The sequence below is a fragment of the Musca autumnalis genome, unplaced genomic scaffold (genome assembly GCF_047663935.1).
Source record: "Musca autumnalis isolate F117 unplaced genomic scaffold, ASM4766393v1 scaffold_2, whole genome shotgun sequence".
In the NCBI taxonomy this organism is placed as follows: Eukaryota; Metazoa; Arthropoda; class Insecta; order Diptera; family Muscidae; genus Musca; species Musca autumnalis.
The window spans coordinates 31,262,175-31,287,021 of NW_027411755.1; the positions used below are offsets into that span (position 1 = coordinate 31,262,175).

The window sequence follows — 24,847 nt, forward strand, 5'->3', positions numbered from 1 at the left end:
CAAGGTTAACGTTATCTGAGGCACCTTCTATGTCAAAAAGGGCTGCTAGCCTATAGTTAGAGCCTTCCACATTCCTCTCGATAAAACCCACGACCACATTCAATGCAGTTTCCATCGATTTGCCTTTGGTATAAGCATGTTGGGCAGTACTTATGACAGTACTTGAAAGCCTGGCCCTGTTTTCAAGGTCCAGCAGACTTTCAGTAGAAAGGAATATAGGCTGATAGGTCTATAGTTTTGGGATGTGTGTGGATTGACTTTCCCGCTTTGGGGATGTATATCATAGTGACCTCCCTCCATATAGCTGGACTGAATGAAAAAAAACCTACAAACGGTGATGTATGCCCCAGTGATCTCCCTCTAAAGAGCCGGACTGAGCGATGTACACAGATCTCCAACTCATTTTGTAGCATTGCATGCTATCTTGGAACGACTTATCATATTCTCGATGAATTTCACCTCTTTTGTGGCCTAGTTGCATATGGTTGGAGCACTTGAGCGCTCTGGTGCATCAGTGTAGTTGGGAAAAATAATATTTGCTAAGAGATCCAGAGTTTCTAGTCCGGAGCTAATCCATGTGCCACCTTTCCGTTTAATACTGCCGATGGATTTGGGATCCTTGGAGAGTACTCTACGGAGTACTGTTGTTCTTTTTGAAATACACTTTGTAGTTCTCCCAAACTGAGGACAACTTTTTGGTAATCTTCCTAGATCTGTGCTGCTACCCCAGTGGAAATGGTGAGCATTGGTGTAACATCCTAGGAGGCTCTCTCTAACGAGCCTCTCCACATCTTGGCTTGGACTTTCAAATGGCATATACATGGATGAGAATATGGTGGCTGTCCGGGAACTGTCTTCCATCCTTACCGCCGTGCTAAAATTGAGGAGATATATTAGTTTAAGGCTCGTTTTGGCAACTATACAGGTTCTTACCTGTCCCCCATTAAATGTGGCGAAAGTGGCATAGATGCTATCGCTTAAGCCAGCAATCCTACTGACAAAAGCCTTCTAAAAGGCATCTCCTAGTAACTGGCAGTTTGCACGCCTCCCAGAGTTCGCCAAGACCCTCAATTGTGGAGGCGAGATATTGCAGAGAAACCTTGTTTTCACAACAGATGACGTTGAGGCCTCTGTTGGGGGCAGCACTACCGAATTGTGTATGTTTAGGGCGTTACCCTTCATCCGAGCAGACGATGTCACGCAGACGATTTTCAATCAGCAGCCAACAACTATCAGTGATTTTCCCATCGGAATCAGATCTGTCGATGAGCGCTACTCGAAGCTCCTCCGTTATCATCGGTCCACTTGTTTTTTTTCGAGCGCTGTTACTTGTGAGAAGAGAACCGGAAGATGTCTTGTGGCTCATGTTTGGTTGTGGGGCTGCGGCATATCTCATGTTCTCAGTCTTATGGTAACCGGCTGAAGAAGTAGATATTTTCGGAGATATTTTCTATGGCAAAAGTCATCTCCGGTGATATTTTCAATGGAAAAAGTCATCTCCGGCAATATTTTCTGTGGCAAAAGTCATCTCCGTCTACATTTTCTGTGGAAAAAGTCATCTCCGGCGATATTTTCTGTGGCAAAAGCCATCTCCGCCTATATGTTCTACGGAAAAAAATCATCCCCGGCGATATTTTCTGTGGAAAAAAAAACATCTTCGGCGATATTTTCTATGGGAAAAGTCACCTCCGGCGATATTTTCTATGGAAAAAGTCATCTCTGGCGATATTTTCTATGGAAAAAATCATCTCCGGCGATTTTTTCTATGGGAAAAGTCATCTCTGGCGATATTTTCTATGGAAAACGTCATCTCTGGCGATATTTTCTATGGAAAAAGTCATCTCCGGCGATATTTTCTGTGGCAAAAGTCATCTCCGGCGATATTTTCTATGGAAAAAATCATCTCCGGCGATAGTTTCTATGGAAAAAGTCATCTCCGTCGATATTTTCTGTAGAAAGAGTCATCTCCGGCGATATTTTCTATGGGAAAAGTCATCTCTGGCGATATTTTCTATGGAAAAAAATTATCTCCGGCGATATTTTCTATGGAAAAAGTCATCACTTTTGTTATTTTCTATGGAAAAATTCATCTCCGGCAATATTTTCTATGGAAAAAGTCATCTCCGGCGATATTTTCTATGGAAAAAATCATCTCCGGCTATATTTTCTATGGAAAAAATAATCTACGGCGATATTTTCTATGGGAAAAGTCATCTCCGGCGATATTTTCTGTGGCAAAAGTCATCTCCGGCGATATTTTCTATGGAAAAAATTATCTTCGGCAATATTTTCTATGGAAAAAGTCATCTCCGGCGATATTTTCTATGGAAAAAGTCATCTCCGGCGATATTTTCTACGGAAAAAGTCATCTCCGGCGATATTTTCTAAGGAAAAAGTCATCTCCGGCGATATTTTCTGTGGCAAAAGCCATCTCCGGCGATATTTTTTTATGGAAAAAGTCATCTCCGGCTATATTTTCTAAGGAAAAAGTCATCTCCGGCGATATTTTCTGTGGCAAAAGTTATCTCCGGCGATATTTTCTATGGAAAAAGTCGTCTCCGCCGAGTCATATCCCTGAGTAGTGGCTCTTCTATTGACCTATCTATCTTCGCCGCAATTTTTGATGAAGCAGGATTGGTTTTGGTAGGAGCTCCCCCAGGTGTGGAGGCCGGTGCCTGGTCAAACTTCTCGATTTCTTTACCTTTGGGTTTGACTCCTGTCCGATTCTTCCTCTTCAACTTGACTACTTTCTACTTTGAGGGTTGTCCTGTTCGGGTGGCAGGACCTCTTTTGAAGAGGGTGCTGTGGTTGAAAGAGGAGAGTCATTTATAAGTCGATGGGTCAAGACAGCACCGTTCCTGGTTTAGCACCATAGTCGAGGTTGCCATTAACTTTGCCTCTTCAGTTGTCGAGATGAGGGAAAGCTTATTTCCGGATTTCTCTTGGGTAGGTGAGTGTGAGCTCTTTCGATCTTGTTCACTATCTTGAGATTAATCTTTATTGGTTTGCATTCTCTCATTGTGATGGATGAAGGTTCCCTGCCAATAAATTTCTTAAGGAAGTGCATTGATGTACGGTGCGCAGCTAGCTGAGGTGGTGGGAACGTTGTCGATTTTGGTCGTAGTTCCTTTCTCAACAGCGTCCTGTCTTTGGAGGCCAGTACTTTGGGCTACGGCCGATGATTGGTTTATTGGTACATCAGGTGGTCCTGGCTTCAAATAGTTGTTTGCTTCCGCTGAGCCGAGGCCAGATCATCATCGACTATAGTCGCTGGAACGACTGTGGTGCCCAGTTCGCTGTCCAATAATAAATTTGTTTTTACAATCCTGAGATTCTTGATATCCGTTTTGGGATTTAGATAGAGTTCAGCATATGCACTTAGCCGAAATATGTTGCGTAAGTCTCCTTTCGTTAAGCGATTAATCTATTGATGTTCGCTCGACGATCATCGTCACCGTTTGTCTCGAAACATATTTATCTCTTGTTGTTCTTCAAAAGTAACCGAATCCATCTTAAATCCATCCAAAAACTCCTAGGGTAATCAGTCTTATCCCCCACTCTTCCGTAATGTTCACAACATTCCTCGAAATAAATATGGGGTACACACTACCCCAATTATCCACATCAGCACCTCCACTTATTAAAAACTAATCTGCGCACTACTGACACATTTAGCTCTTCAGATTTTCACATCGCAGATTTGCAAGACACCACTCAAAACCCATTTGTCTTTCAAGTCGATTTATTGTGGCATCTGTTCGATTTTCGTATGCCAAGAAGGAGACGAAGAAGAAGATATCAAAACAATGCAATTGATGAAGTGTCGATCTTCTCCAAAGGGAAGGTATCAAATTACAAGGGAGTCATGTAATATACTAATTTCTTCCAGACTTTGCTCCATCTCCGCTCCCCCCATTCCCCCTTCGGTGGCATCAGACGATTGCGTGTAGCACACACAGCATACACCACACACTTGCTATGTTGTTGCTGTCAACAATTACAATAATAAATAAATTTATTTCTTGTTGTTGCTGTTATATTTTATTTGTCACGTTAACCCTTCTTCATTCTCCCCACCCCTCCCCCAATCAAATCAAAACTTTTGTGTTAAGGTTTTAGTGTTTTGTTTGCCTTCTTTCTTTTCATCTTTCTTTCTTTTTTTTTTCGATCGTATCTGTTGGTCTGGCCTGGTCTGGTGGTGAATTGTGACATTTTGTAATTGCCGATGACATCTAACAAATAAACAAAAGAAAAGTGGTTTTGATTTCATTTGTCTGTTGCGTCTTGCTGTTGTTGTTGTTGCTGTTTTACGGCGTCGGCAGCTTGCATGTGATGTTGTCACTTTGACAGCCCATTAAATGTCAAATTAAATAATTTTCTTTTAAACGGTTTTGATTAATTTCCATGTAAACATAGTTTTTGTTGTATTGTGTTACAGCATCATTATTATTATTATTGCCATTAGCGTTAGCGGAATCTCCTTCATTTGAATGGGAATTGGTTAATCGGAAATAAATTATCGCAATAAATTTAAATTTATGTTGGGATATACCAAAAAAACCTACCGGGCCTTAATCGACCTACATATGTTCATATGTAGTAGGTCTTATTTAGATGAAGCTGTTTTGAAAATGACCAAAAATCCACTGAAAATTGTTCGTAAAGTATTCTTAAAACTCCAAGCCTTATTCTTTCAACAATAGTGGATTTTTTAAGAAATACAGTATAGTCTCGATAATCCGGACACTCGTTAATCCGGACAACGCGGTAATCCGGACACTAGAATTTTTTACATTGTAGACTCGGTAATCCGGACATCTCATATTTTTCGTACCTCGATAATCCGGACATCAATATTTTTTCCTATCTTGAGCATTAGATTCTTATTTATTTTATTGACGTTTTCGTTCTTAGCAATAACAATTGGTGTATAAATAAGAAAAATTAAGTTTTTCAAAGTTTTCGGTCTTTCTATATGGAATTTACTATTTGACTCTGTCGAATGATTTTGTACACCAATACTCACACTAAATCCAAAAAATACAGATTCCAGCACTGTCCCTGCACCCAATAGTACGATTTTCCAAAACTACCTCAATCCTTCACTTCACCAGTAACCTTAATTCCAAAAAAACAGGACTCCAGCGCTATCGGTGCACTCAAATTGTACCATTTGGTATATTTCGTGGCCATAAGTACGAATTTCAAAAACTACCTCCATGTCTCAATCCTACACTCCAATCGTAGTCTTACCAAATTCCAGGATTCCAACTCCATCCGTTCCCCCAAATACCCACTGTACCAAATTTAATACCATGTAGTACTTTTCGTACCCATAAGTACGAATTTCCAAAACTACCACAATCCGACACTCCAATAGAAATCTCAATTCCACATTACAGGATTCTAGGTCTATCCGTTACGAATTTAAGGTTTCCAGCTCTATTCGTTCACCCAAATCCAAACTGTACCACATTTAGTATTTTTCTTACCCGTAAGTAGGAATTTGCAAAACTAACTCCATCTTACATCCCAACAGCAAGCTTAATTCTATATTTCATTATTCCAGCTCTGTTCGTTCACCCAAAACTACTTCCATTTTACACTCCAAATGTAGCCTACGAAGTACGAATTTCAAATTATCTCAATCCCATACACTAACATCAATGTTAATTCGAAATTTCAGGGCTACAGCTCTATCCGTAGACACTAAATCAAAATTGTACCAAATTTAGTACCACTTGGTCTTTTTCGTAACCTTAAGTACGAATTTTCTAAACAACTTCCATTTTACAATCCAACAGTAGCCAATCTTATACTCCAGCAGCAATTTTTTTTTCCAAATTTCAGAAATTCATCTCTATCCGGTGACCCAAATCTTAATTGTACCAAATTTATTACTTTTCGTAACCAATAAGTACGAATTTCCAAATTAGCTCCATCCCATACTACAAATCAATCTTAATTCAAAATTTCAGTATTCCAGCTCTATCCGTTCAACCTAAATCCAAATTGTATAAAATTTAGTACCATATAGTACTTGTCGTACCCATAAGTACGAATTTTGAAAACTACTTCCATTCTACTCTCTAACAGTATTCTTAAATCAAAATTTCAGGATTCCAGCTCCACCCGCTCAACATAAATCCAAATTGTACAAAATTTAGTACCATTTAGTACTTGTCGTAGCAATAAGTACGAATTTTCAAAACTGCTTCCATTCTATTCTCTAATAGCAGCCCTTATTCAATCTTCAGGATTCCAGTTCTATCCGTTCGCCCAAATCGTAATTGCAATAAATTTAGTACCATTTAGTACTTGTCGTACCCATAAGTACGAATTTTCTAAACTACTTCCATTCTAATCTCTAACAGCAGCCTTAATTCAAATTTCAGAATTCCAGCTCTATCCGTTCGCTCAAATCGTAATTGTACCAAATTTAGTACCATTTAGTACTTTTCGTACCCACATGTGCGAGTTTTCAAAACTACTTCCATTCTACCCTCCAACTGCAGCCTTAATTCAAAATTTCAGGATTACAGCTCTATCCGTTCGCCCAAATCGTAATTATACCAAATTTAGTACCATTTAGTACTTGTCGTACCCATAAGTACGAATTTTGAAAACTACTTCCATTCTACTCTCTAACAGTATCCTCAATTGAAAATTTCAGGATTCCAGCTCCATCCGCTCAACCTAAATCCAAATTGTACAAAATTTAGTACCATTTTGTACTTGTCGTACCCATAAGTACGAATTTTCAGAACTGATTCCATTCTACTCTCTAATTCAAATTTCAGGATCCCAGCTCTATCCGTTAGCCCAAATCGTAATTATTCCAATTTAGTAACATTTAGTACTTTTCGTACCCATAAGTACGAATTTTCAAAACTACTTCAATTCTACCCTTCAACTGTAGTAGCCTTAATTCACAATTTCAGGATTCCAGGACTATCCGTTCAACTTAAATCCAAATTGTACAAAATTTAGTACCATTTAGTACTTGTCGTACCCATAAGTACGAATTTTCAATTTCAGGATTCCAGCTCTATCCGTTCGCCCAAATCTTAATTGTACCAAATTTAGTACCATTTAGTACTTTTCGTACCCATAGGTACGAATTATCAAAACTACTTCCATTCTACCCTCCAACTGTAGTAGCCTTAATTCAAAATTTCAGGATTCCAGCTCTATCAGTTCAACCTAAATCCAAATTGTACCAAATTTGGTACCATTTCGTACCCATAAGTACGAATTTTAAAAACTACATCCATTTTACTCTCCAACAGTAGCTTTAGTTCAAAATTTCAGGATTCCAGCTCTATCCGTTCGCCTAAATCATAATTGTACCAAATTTAGTACCATTTAGTACTTTTCGTACCCATAAGTACGAATTTTCAAAACTACTTCTATTCTACCCTTCAACGGTAGCCTTAATTCAAAATTTCAGGATTCCAGCTCTATCAGTTCGCCCAGATCATAATTGTACCACATTTAGTACGATTTAGTACTTTTCGTGCCCATAAGTACGAATTTTTATCTAGTAAACGTCCGATATTAATGATTTGAACTTACAAAATTATGTGTTTTTGTGACTACTCGGTAATCCGGACATCGCCGAAACATGTGGTGTCCGGATTATCGAGACTATACAGTACTTTTCAACAGTCGGGATTTTTTTTTTAAATATTTTTTTAACTGTCGTAGATTTTTTAAAAAAATGTTTATTTTAAACTATGGTGGATTTTTTTAAAAAATAATTTTAACAAGCGAGGATTTAAAAAAAACTTTTTCAGCAATCGAGGATTTTTTTAAAAAATAGTTTTTTCAACAATCGTGGCTTTTTTTAAAAATATCGTGGATTTAAAAAAAAAATTTTCAACAGTGGATTTTTTAAAAGTATTTCTTCAACAATCGTGGATTTTTTCAAAATATTTTTCAACAATCGTGGATTTTTTAAAAAATATTTTTTCAACAATCGTGGATTTTTTTAAAAAATATTTTTTCAACAATCATGGATTTTTTAAAATAAGTGGATTAAAAAAAATCAAACAATCGTAGATTTTTAAAAAATAGTGGTTTTTTAAAAAATGTTTTTCAAACAATCGTAGATTTTTTAAAAATGGGTTATTAAAAAATATTTTTTCAATAATGGTGAATTTTTGAAATAGGAGACTTTAAAAAAAAAACTAAAAAATTATTTTCTAAAAAATCCAATATTTTTTAAAACAATCTACTATTTCTAACAAAAATCCACGAGTGGTGAAAAAATAATTTTACAAAAAATATACTATTTCTAACAAAAATCCACGATAGGTGAAAAAATATTTTTTTTTAAAAATCCACGATAGGTGAAAAAATATTTCTTTTTAAAAAACCACGATTGTTGAAAAAATAGTATTTTACAAAATTCACGATTGTTGAAAAAAATATTTTTTAAAAATCCACAATTGTTGAAAAAATATTTTTTTTTTAAAAAATCCACGATTATTGAAAAAAAATATTTTTTAAACAAGACTGTTTACAATATATCTTTTTTATGAAAAATAACTATTGTTGAATTTTTTTTCATCCATTTTTTAAAAAAATCCACATTTGTTGAATTTTTTTTTTTTAAAAAATCCACGATTATTGAGAAAAAATATTTTTTTAACAAGACTGTTTACAATATATCTTTTTTAAGAAAAATAACTATTGTTGAATTTTTTTAATCCATTTTTTTAAAAAATCCACATTTGTTGAAAAAAATATTTTTTAAAAATCCACGATTGTGTAAATATATTATGAAAAAACCACGTTTGTTAAAAAAATATTTTTTAAAAAATCCATGACTGTTGAAATATTTTTTAAAAATCCACGATTGTTGAAATATATTTTTAAAAAACTCCACGATTGTTGAAAACATAATTTTAAAAAAAATCCACGATTGTTGGCAAAATTTTTTTAAACAAGGTTGTTAAAATTTCTTTTTTTTTTGTTTAATTAATTATTGTTAAAAATTATTGAAAAATATATATTGTTTTTAAATCCACGATTGTTGAAAAAATATTTTTATTTTGTTAAATCCAAGATTGTTGAAAAAATATTTTTTTTTTAAATCCAAGATTGTTGGAAAAAATATTTTTTTTTTTAAATCCACGATTATTGAAAAATATGTTTTTCTTAAATCCACGATTATTGAAAAATATATTTTTCTTAAATCCACGATTGTTGACAAAAATATTCTTTAAAAAAATCAAGATTTTTGAAAAAATATTTTTTTTATCCACTATTTCCAAAAAATCCACGACTCTTTAAAAATATACTTTTCTTAAATCCACGATTGTTGAAAAAATATTTTTTTAAAAAACCACGATTGTTGACAAAAAATATTCTTAAAAAAAATTCAAGACTGTTGAAAAAATATTTTTTAAATCCACAATTATGCAAAATTTTTTTTTAAATCCACTATTTCCAAAAAATTCACGACTGTTGAGAAAATTTTTTTCCAATATACTTTTTCTAAATTATCCACGATTAATAAAAAATATATTTTTTTTGATCCACGATTGTTGAATACATATTTTTTAAAAAAATTCACTATTTTTAAAAATCCACGATTGTCGAAAATCGCCGTTGTTGAAAAAAATATTCCTTAAAAATCCATGTTTGTGGAAAAAATATTCTTTAACAATCCACGTTTGTGGAAAAAATATTCTTTAAAAAATCCACGTTTGTGGAAAAAATATTCTTTAAAAAATCCACGTTTGTGGAAAAAATATTCTTTAAAAAATCCACGTTTGTGGAAAAAATATTCTTTAAAAAATCCACGTTTGTGGAAAAAATATTCTGTAAAAAATCCACATTTGTGGAAAAAATATTCTTTAAAAAATCCACGTTTGTGGAAAAAATATTCTTTAAAAAATCCACGTTTGTGGAAAAAATATTCTTTAAAAAATCCACGTTTGTGGAAAAAATATTCTTTAAAAAATCCACGTTTGTGGAAAAAATATTCTTTAAAAAGTCCACGTTTGTGGAAAAGGTTTGTTTTAAAAAATCCACGTTTGTGGAAAAGGTTTGTTTTAAAAAATCCACGTTTGTGGAAATAATATTGTTTAAAAAATGCACGTTTGTGGAAAAAATATTGTTTAAAAAATCCACGTTTGTGAAAAAAATATTCTTTAAAAAGTCCACGTTTGTGGAAAAAATATTCTTTAAAAAATCCACGTTTGTGGAAAAAATATTCTTTAAAAAATCCACGTTTGTGGAAAAAATATTCTTTAAAAAATCAACGTTTGTGGAAAAAATATTCTTTAAAAAATCCACGTTGTGGAAAAAATATTCTTTAAAAAATCCACGTTTGTGGAAAAAATATTCTTTAAAAAATCCACGTTTGTGGAAAAAATATTCTTTAAAAAATCCACGTTTGTGGAAAAAATATTCTTTAAAAAATCCACGTTTGTGGAAAAAATATTGTTTAAAAAATCCACGTTTGTGGAAAAAATATTGTTTAAAAAATCCACGATTGTAGAAAAAATATTCTTTAAAAAATCCACGTTTGTGGAAAAAATATTCTTTAAAAAATCCACGTTTGTGGAAAAAATTAAAGGTGCCTGCAATCTGTTCTCAAAAATCCAAAATCGTTTTTGAAATTATGTTTTAGTTCTCCGAGGGTTCCTCTGTTCCATTTCTAAAATTCAAACTGTTTGGAAAAAATTATAGATTTTAATAAGAAAAATAATATGTCGCTTTAAAACGCCAAGACTGTAAAAGAGTTGTATAAAAGTCGAAAATTTTGAAATAACTAGAATTTACAAAATGTGGAAATTTTGGATCTTCGTAATTTTGGTAAGTTTCCGGGACGGATTGCAATAGATACGCTTAGTCAAATATTCCCCAGATCCTGTATAATCTAAACTTTGTCTGTTTTCAGGCTGTTCACGCTGCCACGGGAGCCATTCGCCCTTCTACCACCAAAGATAGTCGGGAGCGTTGCGGATCGGTGCTATGCCAAAGGGTCAATGAGATTTTTACCCAATCTAAATTGACACATGGCTATAATTATATCACCACAATACCCACTGGTGCCATGAATTTGACAATAAAACAAGTGGCTAAAAGTAATAACCTAATAGGTAAGTCATTACAAAGTAAGTGAAAAGGTGATGGGTAGGTAATGGGTTCTTTGCATTATTACCTTTTGCAGCTTTAAAAACCAAAGAGGATAAATATATTGTAAATGGCAATAATCGTCCATCGGAGGGTGGTTTCTTTGAATACAACGATGATATATTCGATTACAACAAGGAGGCCAGTGTGATTAAGGCCAAGGGCCCCTTGAATAATCCCATAGTTTTGATGGTAAGTAATTCCCGAGTCAAAACTTTTCCGCCGTCTTTTAACAAATGACATTTGTCTTTCCAGCTTTTGGTTAGTGAACTAAATCCAGGAGTGCAATATTCTTATGTCTTGCCAGTGCCCTCGGCCTCCATATCCGAACCGGAGGAAATGCAAAGTCAGTGGAATGAATTGGGCCAACCTTTGGATGAAATTGATGAAACTCCCATAAAGGAAAATCTAATTACAAAACCTAAAGAGAAACGTAAACGTAAATATGCCTGGGAATTGTTGGGTTTTGGTCCCTGCAGTCGTACTTGCGGTCCTGGCAAACAATCGCCCATCTTCCGCTGTACCCGAGAATCGGAAAGTAAGGAGACGGTGAAACGTTACTATTCACCAAAACGTTGTGCCAACATCGAAAAAGAAACTTTCTTGCCCACAATTTATATGTGTAGCCATGGCTTGTGTCCGGCCTATTGGAAGAAGGGAGAATTTGGAGAATGTGATTGTTCCAATGGCACTGCGGAGGGCTTTAAGACCCGCGATGTTCTTTGTTATCAGGAAAATATTAATGCCACTCATGTCCAGGTGGATGAAACGAAGTGCAAGGAAACAAAACCAGCCGCTAAGGAAAAATGTCCTTGCAAAAAGCCTAAAATCTATACCAGGAATGTGGAAAAGGCCACCCAAATGTATAATCGCTATATAAGTTCCTCAAATAACTTTAAACCCTTTATGAGTAAGACAAAACAACTAATTTAAGATCCCCAAAACTTCTTATTTATTTTATTGCTCTCTTTCTCTCTCCACCCAGACAAACGTCACACCAATGCCAATAGCAGCAGCAACACCACCACCCTAAAACGTTACAATCGTGAAGAGAAGCATGGAGTTTGGCTTATGTCGGAATGGAATCAACAATGTTCCAAGGATTGTCTTTATAATTATGAACATCGTACCACCTATTGTGATCGCACAGCACCCTATGTTGATCCCTGTGATCCCGTGTTACAACCTGAAAATCGTAGATCGTGTACAAGTCGTTCTAAGACATGCCGTCGTGGCTTATGGTTTGCCTCGGAATGGAGTAAATGTTCGGGAGATTGTTTGAATCGTCGCCGCACACGTATGGTTCTGTGCGTAATGGACGGTTATGTGGTGGATAAGAAGCAATGTGACCCGAAAACTAAACCAACAGAAGTGACAATATGTGCAACAAAGGATTCCGGATTTTGTGGTCCCAAGTGGCATTATTCTGAGTGGTCAGAGGTGAGTGGGGAAAATATTCTTAGAACTTAAAAATATTCAAAAATTCCAGGACTTTGGTGTTCCTAAAAATAATCATAAAATTAACGTCTATGTTCATACAAATATTCATAAAATCCAAACCTATGGTGTTCCTAAAAATATTCATAAAATCCACGCCTGACACGTTTCCAAAAATATTCATAAAATTAATTATCAATAACACCGACATATTCATAAAATAATGATCGGTGTTCCCAAGAAGTATTCATAAAATCCACGCCTGGTGCGTTTCCAAAAATAATCATAAAAATAATGATCTGTGTTCCTAAAAATATTCATAAAATCCACGCCTGTGATATTCCTAAAAATATTCATAAAATCGACGTCTGAGATATTCCTAAAATATTCATACAATTAACGACTGCTACGCTTCCAAAAAATTTCTTAAAATTAATGATCGGTGTTCCTAAAAATATTCATAAAATCCACTCCTAGTACGTTTCCAAAAATATTCATAAATTTAATGATCGGTGTTCCTAAAAATATTCATAAAATCCGCGCCTGTAATATTCCTAAAAATATTCATAAAATCCGCGCCTGTAATATTCCTAAAAATATTCATAAAATCCACGCCTGTAATATTCATAAAATCCACGTTTGTAATATTCCTAAAAATGTAATATTCTTAAAAATATTCATAAAAATGTTTTCAATAATCGTGGATTTGTTAAAAAAAATATTTTTTCCATAATAGCGGTTTTATTAAAAAATATTTTTTCCATAATAGTGGATTTTTTAAAAAATATTTTTTCAACAATCGTGAATTTTTTTAAAAATATTTTTTCAATAATCGTGTATTTTTTAAAAAATATTTTTTCAATAATCGTAGATTTTTAAAAAAATATTTTTTCAATAATCGTGAATTTTTTAAAAAATATTTTTTCAATAATCGTGGATTTTTAAAAAATATTTTTTCAATAATCGTGGATTTTTAAAAAATATTGTTTCAATAATCGTGGATTTTTTAAAAAAATATTTTTTCAATAATCGTGGATTTTTTAAAAAATATTTTTTTCAATAATCGTGGACTTTTTAAAAAATATTTTTTCAATAATCGTGGATTTTTTAAAAAAATATTTTTTCAATAATCGTGGATTTTTCAAAAAATATTTTTTCAATAATCATGAATTTTTTAAAAAATATTTTTTCAATAATCGTGGTTTTTTAAAAAATGTTTTTTCAATAATCGTGGATGTTTTAAAAATATTTTTTCAATAATCGTGGATTTTTCAAAAAATATTTTTTCAATAATCATGAATTTTTTAAAAAATATTTTTTCAATAATCGTGGTTTTTTAAAAAATGTTTTTTCAATAATCGTGGATTTTTTAAAAATATTTTTTCAATAATCGTGGATTTTTTAAAAAATATTTTTTCAATAATCGTGGATTTTTTAAAAAAATATTTTTTCAATAATCGTGGATTTTTTAAAAAATATTTTTTCAATAATCGTGGATTTTTTAAAAATATTTTTTCAATAATCGTGGATTTTTTAAAAAATATTTTTTCAATAATCGTGGATTTTTTAAAAAATATATTTTTCAATAATCGTGGATCTTTTAAAAAATATTTTTTCAATAATTGTGGATTTTTTAAAAAATATTTTTTCAATAATCGTGGATTTTTTAAAAAATATTTTTTCAATAATCGTGGATTTTTTAAAAAATATTTTTTCAATAATCGTGGATTTTTTAAAAAATATTTTTTCAATAATCGTGGATTTTTTAAAAAATATTTTTTCAATAATCGTGGATTTTTTAAAAAATATTTTTTCAATAATCGTGGATTTTTTAAAAAATATTTTTTCAATAATCGTGGATTTTTTAAAAAATATTTTTTCAATAATCGTGGATTTTTTAAAAAATATTTTTTCAATAATCGTGGATTTTTTAAAAAATATTTTTTCAATAATCGTGGATTTTTTAAAAAATATTTTTTCAATAATCGTGGATTTTTTAAAAAATATTTATTCAATAATCGTGGATTTTTTAAAAAATATTTTTTCAATAATCGTGGATTTTTTAAAAAATATTTTTTTCAACAATCGTGGATTTTTTAAAAATATTTCTTCAATAATCGTGGATTTTTTCAACAATCGTGGATTTTTTAAAAGTATTTTTTCAATAATCGTGGATTTTTTAAAAATATTTTTCAATAATCGTGGATTTTTAAAAATATTTTTTCAATAATCGTGGATTTTTTAAAAATATTTTTTTAATATTCGTGGATTTTTTAAAAATAGTTTTTCAACAATCGTGGATTTTTTAAAAATATTTTTACAATAATCGTGGATTTTTTAAAAATATTTTTTCAATAATCGTGGATTTTTTAAAAAATATTTTTTTCAATAATCGTGGATTCTTTAAAAAATATTTTTTCAATAATCGTGGTTTTTTTAAAAAAATATTTTTTCAATAATTGTGGATTTTTTAAAAAATATTTTTTTCAATAATCGTGGATTTTTTAAAAAATATTTTTTCAATAATCATGGATTTTTTAAAAAGTATTTTTTCAATAATCGTGGATTTTTTTTCAATAATCGTGGATTTTTTAAAAAATATTTTTTTCAATAATCGTGGATTTTTTAAAAAATATTTTTTCATTAATCGTGGATTTTTTAAAAAATATTTTTTCATTAATCGTGGATTTTTTAAAAAATATATTTTCAATAATCGTGGCTTTTTTAATAAATATTGTTTCAATAATCGTGGATTTTTTAAAAAATATTTTTTCAATAATCGTGGATTTTTAAAAAATATTTTTTCAATAATCGTGGCTTTTTTAAAAAATATATTTTCAATAATCGTGGCTTTTTTAAAAAATATTTTTTCAATAATCGTGGCTTTTTTAAAAAATATTTTTTCAATAATCGTGGATTTCTTAAAAAAATATTTTTCAATAATCGTGGATTTTTTAAAAAATATTTTTTCAATAATCGTGTTTTTTTTAAAAAATATTTTTTAAAAAAAAATATTTTTTAACATTTGCGAATTTTTAAAAAATACTTTTTCAAAAATTCTTAATTTTTTAAGAAAAATACTTTTTCAAAAATTCTTAATTTTTTAAGAAAAATACTTTTTCAAAAATTCTTAATTTTTTAAGAAAAATACTTTTTCAAAAATTCTTAATTTTTTAAGAAAAATACTTTTTCAAAAATTCTTAATTTTTTAAGAAAAATACTTTTTCAAAAATTCTTAATTTTTTAAGAAAAATACTTTTTCAAAAATTCTTAATTTTTTAAGAAAAATACTTTTTCAAAAATTCTTAATTTTTTAAGAAAAAAAAATTTTCAAAAATCGAGGGTTTTTTAAAAAATATTTTTTCAACAATAGTGTATTTTTTTTTTCACCCGTTCCTAAAAAGTATCCTCCTTCTTTCCAGTGTTCCCGCACCTGCGGCGAAGGTGTCCAACGTCGCTATGCCAAATGCCTGGAATTCGATTACAAACTGAAAGAAATGACCGAATCGAATAAATGTAAATTCCTTGAACGTGAACCCGTCTATGGCACCTGTAATCTGGGCAATTGTGAAGGTAAAGAAATGTCTACCATTAAACTAAGCCATTTATGGCGCTACCTAATAATGCTTGTGATTTTCTTCTTGATTTGTTCATGGTTTTGGCAATTATTACAGAACTGAGAGCAGCACAATATGCTGCTGGTGGTGGCCGTATCGTTGACAACAATGCCATTACAGTTTATACGAGAGGAGGAGGAGGTGCAGGTGGTGCAGCAGCAGTGGGAGAAGATGGTGAAGCAGTCACTGAATCTGTTTATGATGATTATGATGATGGTGTCAATGGAGATGTTGGTGAATTGGGTTACGTTGGTGTTGCGACTGCAGCTGAACCAGATGACAGTATTGAAGAAAGTTATCAAGATTTGTCAGCATCATCGTCGAGTGGCAATGAGAAATTAGTGATAGCTTCGGCGCCAAAAGTATTGCAAAATTGTCGTGAGGAATTGAATAATTGTAAACGTATCAATCGTGAGCGTTTATGTAAAGTCGATTATTATAAGAAAAATTGTTGTTTAACGTGCCATGGATTTTATTAAGATGTTCACACACAGGAGGAGAGAAAGAAAGAGTAAAGATGAGGGAGGAAAAATGTGTGAAGTTCTGAAGAGAGAAAGGACAGAGAGTGAGAGTTGTGCAGATAGGTTAGAAATGTGAGAGAATCGTAATATATTATACGTAACAGAAGAAGTTTGTGATGTTTTCTGATAAGATCACCAACGTTGGCCAATAGTAAGCATATACCCTAGCACGACCAACAAAATTTTTTTGGTGCTCCTACCCCCTAAATTTTTGCCTATTGATCCAAAAATTTTATATATGAAATTCTATGGCGATCGGTTAATGTTAAAAAGTGCCACACTACAAAAATCGTTCAAATATGCATATTGGAGCTTCATCAACATCCGATCCGATTTTCACAGATTTTAGTAGTATTCGTTTTGTATTCACAACAATGAACTTGTTATCAATTGGGCCTTTACCGAATTTTAGTGAAAATTCAACTTTGGTCCCATACAAATTACTATGGAAACAAAGATCGCTAGGCTGGCACGGATTAACATTAACCGATCGCCATAAAATTTCATATATAGGGGTTTTGGATAAAATGGCAGAAATTAGGGGGTTGGGGTTTCAATTTTGTTTTGTATCGCCCTTATGTACACATATAAAGTCGTGAGTTCGAATTTCCGAATCTATAGGGGGAAGGCCTCTTAAAATCATCTTCAACAAATAAAAGATTTCAAAAAGGGAACAACTATTGAGGGCCGAAAGATAAAGGTCCTCGTAAAGAGATCTCCCACATATAGAAGTATTGCTGGAGATAGAAGTTCTAATAGAAAAAGGCTACCCTGACTAAAAGATGTTCTTAAAGATAGAACACCCTTTAATTGGATCTTATTAGGATAGTAGATATCCAAGAAAGGTCTTTTGTAGGTAGAAAACATGCCGAAGGCACCTTCTATAAGTGGAAAACCTCTTAAAGTTCCATTTTATAACTTGAAGGCCTCTTAAAGCTCTTCTCTAAAAATAGAAGTCATTAAAACGGGTTCCGTGGTGGATACTCTTGGAAGGTATTCAACAGAGACTTTTATAAATAGAATGGGTTTTAAACAGACTTTCTTTAGAAAGAAATCTTCGTATCGATGTCTTCTATGCCAAGAATACCCCCCACATAGGTTTTGTATAAAAAGGACATTTTTGAAAGGGAGGTCTTAGAGATAGAAGACTTTTTAAACGATTCTTTCTTATACTGAAGACACTTTAGGAGGTCTTCAAGCGATGGAATGCATTTTTACACGGTCTTCTGTGTATAGAAGACCTCGCTAAGGGCATTCTATATATGAAAGACGCCCTTAAGGGATCTTCTATACATTAAATACCTCCCAAGTCCTTTTCAACAGACCTCCCATTAGGGCTCTTCAATAAAGAGCCTTCTTCAGACAGAAGACCTTGAAAAATAGTTTTTAAAGAAATTCACGATTGTTGAAAAAATATTTTTTAATAAATCCACGATTGTTGAAAAAATATTTTTTAATAAATCCACGATTGTTGAAAAAATATTTTTTAATAAATCCACGATTGTTGAAAAAATATTTTTTAATAAATCCACGATTGTTAAAAAAATATTTTTTAATAAATCCACGATTGTTAAAAAAATATTTTTTAATAAATCCACGATTGTTGAAAAAATATTTTTTAATAAATCCACGATTGTTGAAAAAATATTTTTTAATAAATCCACGATTGTTGAAAAAATATTTTTTAATAAATCCACGATTGTTAAAAAAATATTTTTTAATAAATCCACGATTGTTAAAAAAAATATTTTTGAAAAATTCACGATTGTTGAAAAAATATTTTTTAATAAATCCACGATTGTTGAAAAAATATTTTTTAATAAATCCGCGATTGTTGAAAAAATATTTTTTAATAAATCCACGATTGTTGAAAAAATATTTTTTAATAAATCCACGATTGTTGAAAAAATATTTTTTAATAAATCCACGATTGTTGAAAAAAATATTTTTTAATAAATCCACGATTGTTGAAAAAATATTTTTTAATAAATCCACGATTGTTGAAAAAATATTTTTTAATAAATCCACGATTGTTGAAAAAATATTTTTTAATAAATTCACGATTGTTGAAAAAATATTTTTTAAAAAATCCACGATTGTTGGAAAAATATTTTTTAAAAATCCACGATTGTTGAAGAAATATTTTTTAAAAATCCACGATTATTGAAAAAAATATTTTTTAAAAATCCACGATTATTGAAAAAAATATTTTATAAAAAATCCACGATTGTTGAAAAAATATTTTTTAATAAATCCACGATTGTTGAAAAAATATTTTTTAATAAATCCACGATTGTTGAAAAAATATTTTTTAATAAATCCACGATTGTTGAAAAAATATTTTTTAATAAATCCACGATTGTTGAAAAAATATTTTTTAATAAATCCACGATTGTTGAAAAAAATATTTTTGAAAAAATTCAAGATTGTTGAGAAAATGTTTTTTTTTAGAAATCTACGATTGTTGAAAAAATATTTTTTTAGAAATCCACGATTGTTGAAAAAATATTTTTTAATAAATCCACGATTGTTGAAAAAATATTTTTTAATAAATCCACGATTGTTGAAAAAATATTTTTTAATAAATCCACGATTGTTGAAAAAATATTTTTTAATAAATCCACGATTATTGAAAAAATATTTTTTAATAAATCCACGATTGTTGAAAAAATATTTTTTAATAAATCCACGATTGTTGAAAAAATATTTTTTAATAAATCCACGATTGTTGAAAAAATATTTTTTAATAAATCCACGATTGTTGAAAAAATATTTTTTAATAAATCCACGATTGTTGAAAAAATATTTTTTAATAAATCCACGATTGTTGAAAAAATATTTTTTAATAAATCCACGATTGTTGAAAAAATATTTTTTTAATAAATCCACGATTGTTGAAAAAATATTTTTTAATAAATCCACGATTGTTGAAAAAATATTTTTTAATAAATCCACGATTGTTGAAAAAATATTTTTTAATAAATCCACGATTGTTGAAAAAATATTTTTTAATAAATCCACGATTGTTGAAAAAATATTTTTTAATAAATCCACGATTGTTGAAAAAATATTTTTTTAGAAATCCACGATTGTTGAAAAAATATTTTTTAATAAATCCACGATTGTTGAAAAAATATTTTTTAATAAATCCACGATTGTTGAAAAAATATTTTTTAATAAATCCACGTGGATTAATAAATCCACGATTGTTGAAAAAATATTTTTTAATAAATCCACGATTGTTGAAAAAATATTTTTTAATAAATCCACGATTGTTGAAAAAATATTTTTTAATAAATCCACGATTGTTGAAAAAATATTTTTTTTAAAAAATCCACGATTGTTGAAAAAATATTTTTTTAAAAAATCCACGATTGTTGAAAAAATATTTTTTAATAAATCCACGATTGTTGAAAAAATATTTTTTAATAAATCCACGTGGATTAATAAATCCACGATTGTTGAAAAAATATTTTTTAATAAATCCACGATTGTTGAAAAAATATTTTTTAATAAATCCACGATTGTTGAAAAAATATTTTTTAATAAATCCACGATTGTTGAAAAAATATTTTTTAATAAATCCACGATTGTTGAAAAAATATTTTTTAATAAATCCACGATTGTTGAAAAAATATTTTTTAATAAATCCACTATTGTTGAAAAAATATTTTTTAATAAATCCACGATTGTTGAAAAAATATTTTTTAATAAATCTACGATTGTTGAAAAAATATTTTTTAATAAATCCACGATTGTTGAAAAAATATTTTTTAATAAATCCACGATTGTTGAAAAAATATTTTTTAATAAATCCACGATTGTTGAAAAAATATTTTTTAATAAATCCACGATTGTTGAAAAAATATTTTTTAATAAATCCACGATTGTTGAAAAAATATTTTTTAATAAATCCACGATTGTTGAAAAAATATTTTTTAATAAATCCACGATTGTTGAAAAAATATTTTTTAATAAATCCACGATTGTTGAAAAAATATTTTTTAATAAATCCACGATTGTTGAAAAAATATTTTTTAATAAATCCACGATTGTTGAAAAAATATGTTTTTAATAAATCCACGATTGTTGAAAAAATATGTTTTTAATAAATCCACGATTGTTGAAAAAATATTTTTTAATAAATCCTCGATTGTTGAAAAAATATTTTTTAATAAATCCACGATTGTTGAAAAAATATTTTTTAATAAATCCACGATTGTTGAAAAAATATTTTTTAATAAATCCACGATTGTCGAAAATTTTTTTTTTTTAAAAAATCCACGATCGTTGAAAAAATATTTTTTTTTAAAAAATCCAGGATTGTTGAAAAAATATTTTTTTAAAAAATCAACGATTGTTGAAAAAATATTTTTTTAAAAAATCCACGATTGTTGAAAAAATATTTTTGTAAAAAATCCACGGTTATTGAAAAAATATTTTTGTAAAAAATCCACGATTGTTGAAAAAATATTTTTTAAAAAATCCACGATTGTTGAAAAACTATTTTTTTAAAAAATCCACGATTATTGAAAAAATATTTTTTAAAAAATCCACGATTGTTGAAAAAATATTTTTTAAAAAATCCACGATTGTAGAAAAAATATTTTTTTAAAAAATCCACGATTGTTGAAAAAATATTTTTTAATAAATCCACGATTGTTGAAAAAATATTTTTTAATAAATCCACGATTGTTGAAAAATATTTTTTAATAAATCCACGATTGTTGAAAAAATATTTTTTAATAAATCCACGATTGTTGAAAAAATATTTTTTAATAAATCCACGATTGTTGAAAAAATATTTTTTAATAAATCCACGATTGTTGAAAAAATATTTTTTAATAAATCCACGATTGTTGAAAAAATATTTTTTAATAAATCCACGATTGTTGAAAAAATATTTTTTAATAAATCCACGATTGTTGAAAAAATATTTTTTAATAAATCCACGATTGTTGAAAAAATATTTTTTAAAAAATCCATGATTGTTGAAAAAATATGTTTTTAGAAATCCACGATTGTTGAAAAAATATTTTTTAAAAAATCCAAGATTGTTGAAATATTTTTTTTAAAAAATCCACGAATGCTGAAAAATATTTTTTAAAAAACCCACAATTGTTGACAAAAAACCCACCATTGTTGGAAAAGTATTTTTTTTTTTAAAATCTACCATAGTTGATTTTTTTTTAAATCCACGATTGTTTAAAAAAATATTTTTTTTAAATCCAAGATTGTGAAAAAATAATTTTTAAAAAAATTCGCGATTTTTGAAAAATTATTTTTTAAGGCTGTTAAAAAAATATTTTAAAAAAATCTACGTTTGTTAAAAAAATATTTTTAAAAAATCCACGTTTGTAGCCCCCCTCCATACAACAGTATCTCTCGATTTTCGGTATTTTGAGGGTTTTTGCCAAAATTGTTAACCGAACTAGCTGTAATTTGACATTCTCTATGGTCACTAAAGTTCTTCACGAAAAATCGTCAACATGGGTCCCTGTTTTGATGTAGCCCCCATAAAAAGGTACCTGCCGATTTTCAATATTTTTAGGATTTTACTACAATTTTTAACCGAACTAGCTGTAATTTGATATTTGGGGTTCTCTATGGTATGGTCACAAAAGTTCTCCACCAAAAATCATCATTTTTATGGTTTGGTATAGACCCATATAACGGTACCTCCCGATTTCCAGAATTTTAAGGGTTTTAGACAAAATTGTCAACCGAACTAGCTGTAATTTGACACTTGAGGTTCTCTGTGGTTACGAAACTTCTCCGGCAAAACTCGTCAACATAGATCCATGTTTTGATATAGCCCCCATATAACGGCACCTCCCGATTTCCGGAATTTGAGGATTTTGTATACAATTTTTAACCGAACTAGCTGTAATTTGATATTTGAGGTTCTCTATGGTCACAAAAGTTCTCCACCAAAAATCATCAACATAGGTCCATGTTTTGATATAGTCCCCATTCAACGGGACCTCCCGATTTTTGGTATTTTGAGGATTTTATATACAACTTTTAAACCGAACTAGCTGTAATTTGATATTTGAGGTTCTCTATGGTCACAAAAGTTCTCCACCAAATATCGTGAACATAGATCCACACTTTGATATAAACATTTTCTTAGATTAGATTCCAATAGACTAGTTCCAATAGTACATTGTCCGGAATAGTTCTTTGGAACTAGTTCGTTTCGGAACTGCACAATTCTAACATAGTGGAAGGGTCCATTATTTCTTATCTAGTATACTTTATCTCTCTCACTCTCTGACCTTCATGTTTAACAATGTTTTCCCCTTTTTTCTTTCCTCAGCCGTTTTGGAAGTTTAAGTATTTATTGAAATCGAGTCATAAACACAAAAAATAAAATTCATAACAAATATTTTTTATACAAATTCATGAACATTTTTTTATACCACAATTTGTCACACATTTTTTTTATATTTTAGCATATAAGTAAAAAACAACAAGAACAATTTCGTTAACGAAACTATATAAATTATAAAGCGCACTATTGAGTCATATTTATAAATGTCTAAATTAGATAAAAAAATCATTTTTCTATAAGCAAAAAAATATTATTTTGCCAAAACTTTAATTACTATTATTGTTATTATTAATCGATCGATATGAATGAATATCTATCTGTATGTCTGTATATTGATGTTGTATATTATGTAGCAGTAGAAAAATATTAATATTTTTTTTTTTTCTAATAAAAAACATTATTGAAAACGTTTTAAAATTTTTATACTTTTTAATGGGCATGGACAGTCGATTGGGTGGTCTTAACCCAGTTATGACGCTGGGCTTTATTCCAAAATGAATTTATGGCTCTGTGGGCAATTTAATAAAATTACTTTTAATTTCATTTCAAGTCCGCACAGCGCAAGTGGCGACGGAAGGCAGCAGTTGCACTTTCATTCATACAATCGGTCAGAGTCAATCAATTGAGTCTAACGCCAATGCAATTTACAATAGCGGCGCATAACAATATTTGCTAGGTTATGCTGAGTGTTTGGCGCTAAGTTATTTTTCATTTAATTTTTTTTCTAATTTTCTTCTTCTTCTTAGCTTAGCGCGCCTCAAAGTCCAATATTCAATAATTGTTAATGCGTGTTAATTGTTTTTGAATGTTCATTGAATATTTTGATAGGTTTTTGGGGGAAGATAGTTGCGGTTTTTGTTTTGTTTAGTCGAGTTTCCAATTATCGATGAAATGAAAATGTGCAGCTAATGGCGTTATCGATGACGCTATACAACAAATTAATTGGTGTCCATTGACTACTTGGTGGTAATGTGCAACGTGAAGACATGTGTAAACGCCATTCGGTTTAAATAGTTCAAATAGTTAATCGTTTTATGCCTTTGACCTTATCACCATCAGCAAAGTGTTATGAAATAGCATGGGAAATTTTGTAAGGAATGAGAGTGGGTGAGCTTGAGATTTAGATTAGTGGATAGGTCACACAAGTTGGAGTCGTTCAAGGGTGCTTCTTTAGACCGTTTCTGAAAGAAAGAGTGCTTCTATTGATCACTTCTCAAAGAAGGAGTTCATCTATAGACCCTTTCTGAAAGGAAGGGTTCATCTATAGACCCTTACTTAAAGAAAGAGTGCTTCTATAGACCATTTGTGAAAGAGAAGGTGCTTCTCTAGACCGTTTCTGAAGGACCTTTCCTGAAAGAAAGGGTGCTTCTACAGACCCTTTCTGAAAGAAATGGTGCTTCTAAAGACCCTTTCTAAAAAAGGGTGTTCCCATAGGCCTTTTCTGAAAAAAGGGTGCTCCTCTTGACCCATTTCTGAAAGAAAGGGTGCTTCTATAGACCCCTTCTAAAAGAATGGGTGGTTTTATAGACACTTTCTGAAAGAAAGGGTGCTCTTATAGACCCTTTCTGAAAGAAAGGATGCTTCTTTAGACCATATTTGAAAGAAAGGATGCTTCTTTAGACCATTTCTGAAAGACATCATGCTTCTATAGACCCTTTCTGAAAAAAGGGTGCTTCTATAGACCCTTTTCTGAAAGAAAGGGTGCTTCTATAGACCCTTTCAGAAAGAAAGGGTGCTTCTATAGACCCTTTCAGAAAGAAAAGGTGCTTCTATAGACCCTTTTCTGAAAG

At 30.3% G+C, this 24,847-nt stretch overlaps 1 protein-coding gene across 1 annotated transcript in view; it reads left to right on the forward strand.

Annotated features, from left to right (window-relative positions):
- Positions 1–17,392, forward strand: part of LOC141392692 (thrombospondin type-1 domain-containing protein 4-like) — a 70,520-nt gene extending 53,128 nt beyond the window's left edge. Inside the window, exons 4-9 of the mRNA XM_073965573.1 lie at positions 10,913–11,114; positions 11,186–11,340; positions 11,404–12,058; positions 12,134–12,588; positions 16,008–16,158; positions 16,260–17,392. Of these exons, the coding sequence (XP_073821674.1) occupies positions 10,913–11,114; positions 11,186–11,340; positions 11,404–12,058; positions 12,134–12,588; positions 16,008–16,158; positions 16,260–16,681 (2,040 nt within the window). The 3' untranslated portion in view covers positions 16,682–17,392. The remainder of the gene's footprint in view (positions 1–10,912; positions 11,115–11,185; positions 11,341–11,403; positions 12,059–12,133; positions 12,589–16,007; positions 16,159–16,259) is intronic.
- Positions 17,393–24,847: the final 7,455 nt, after the last annotated feature.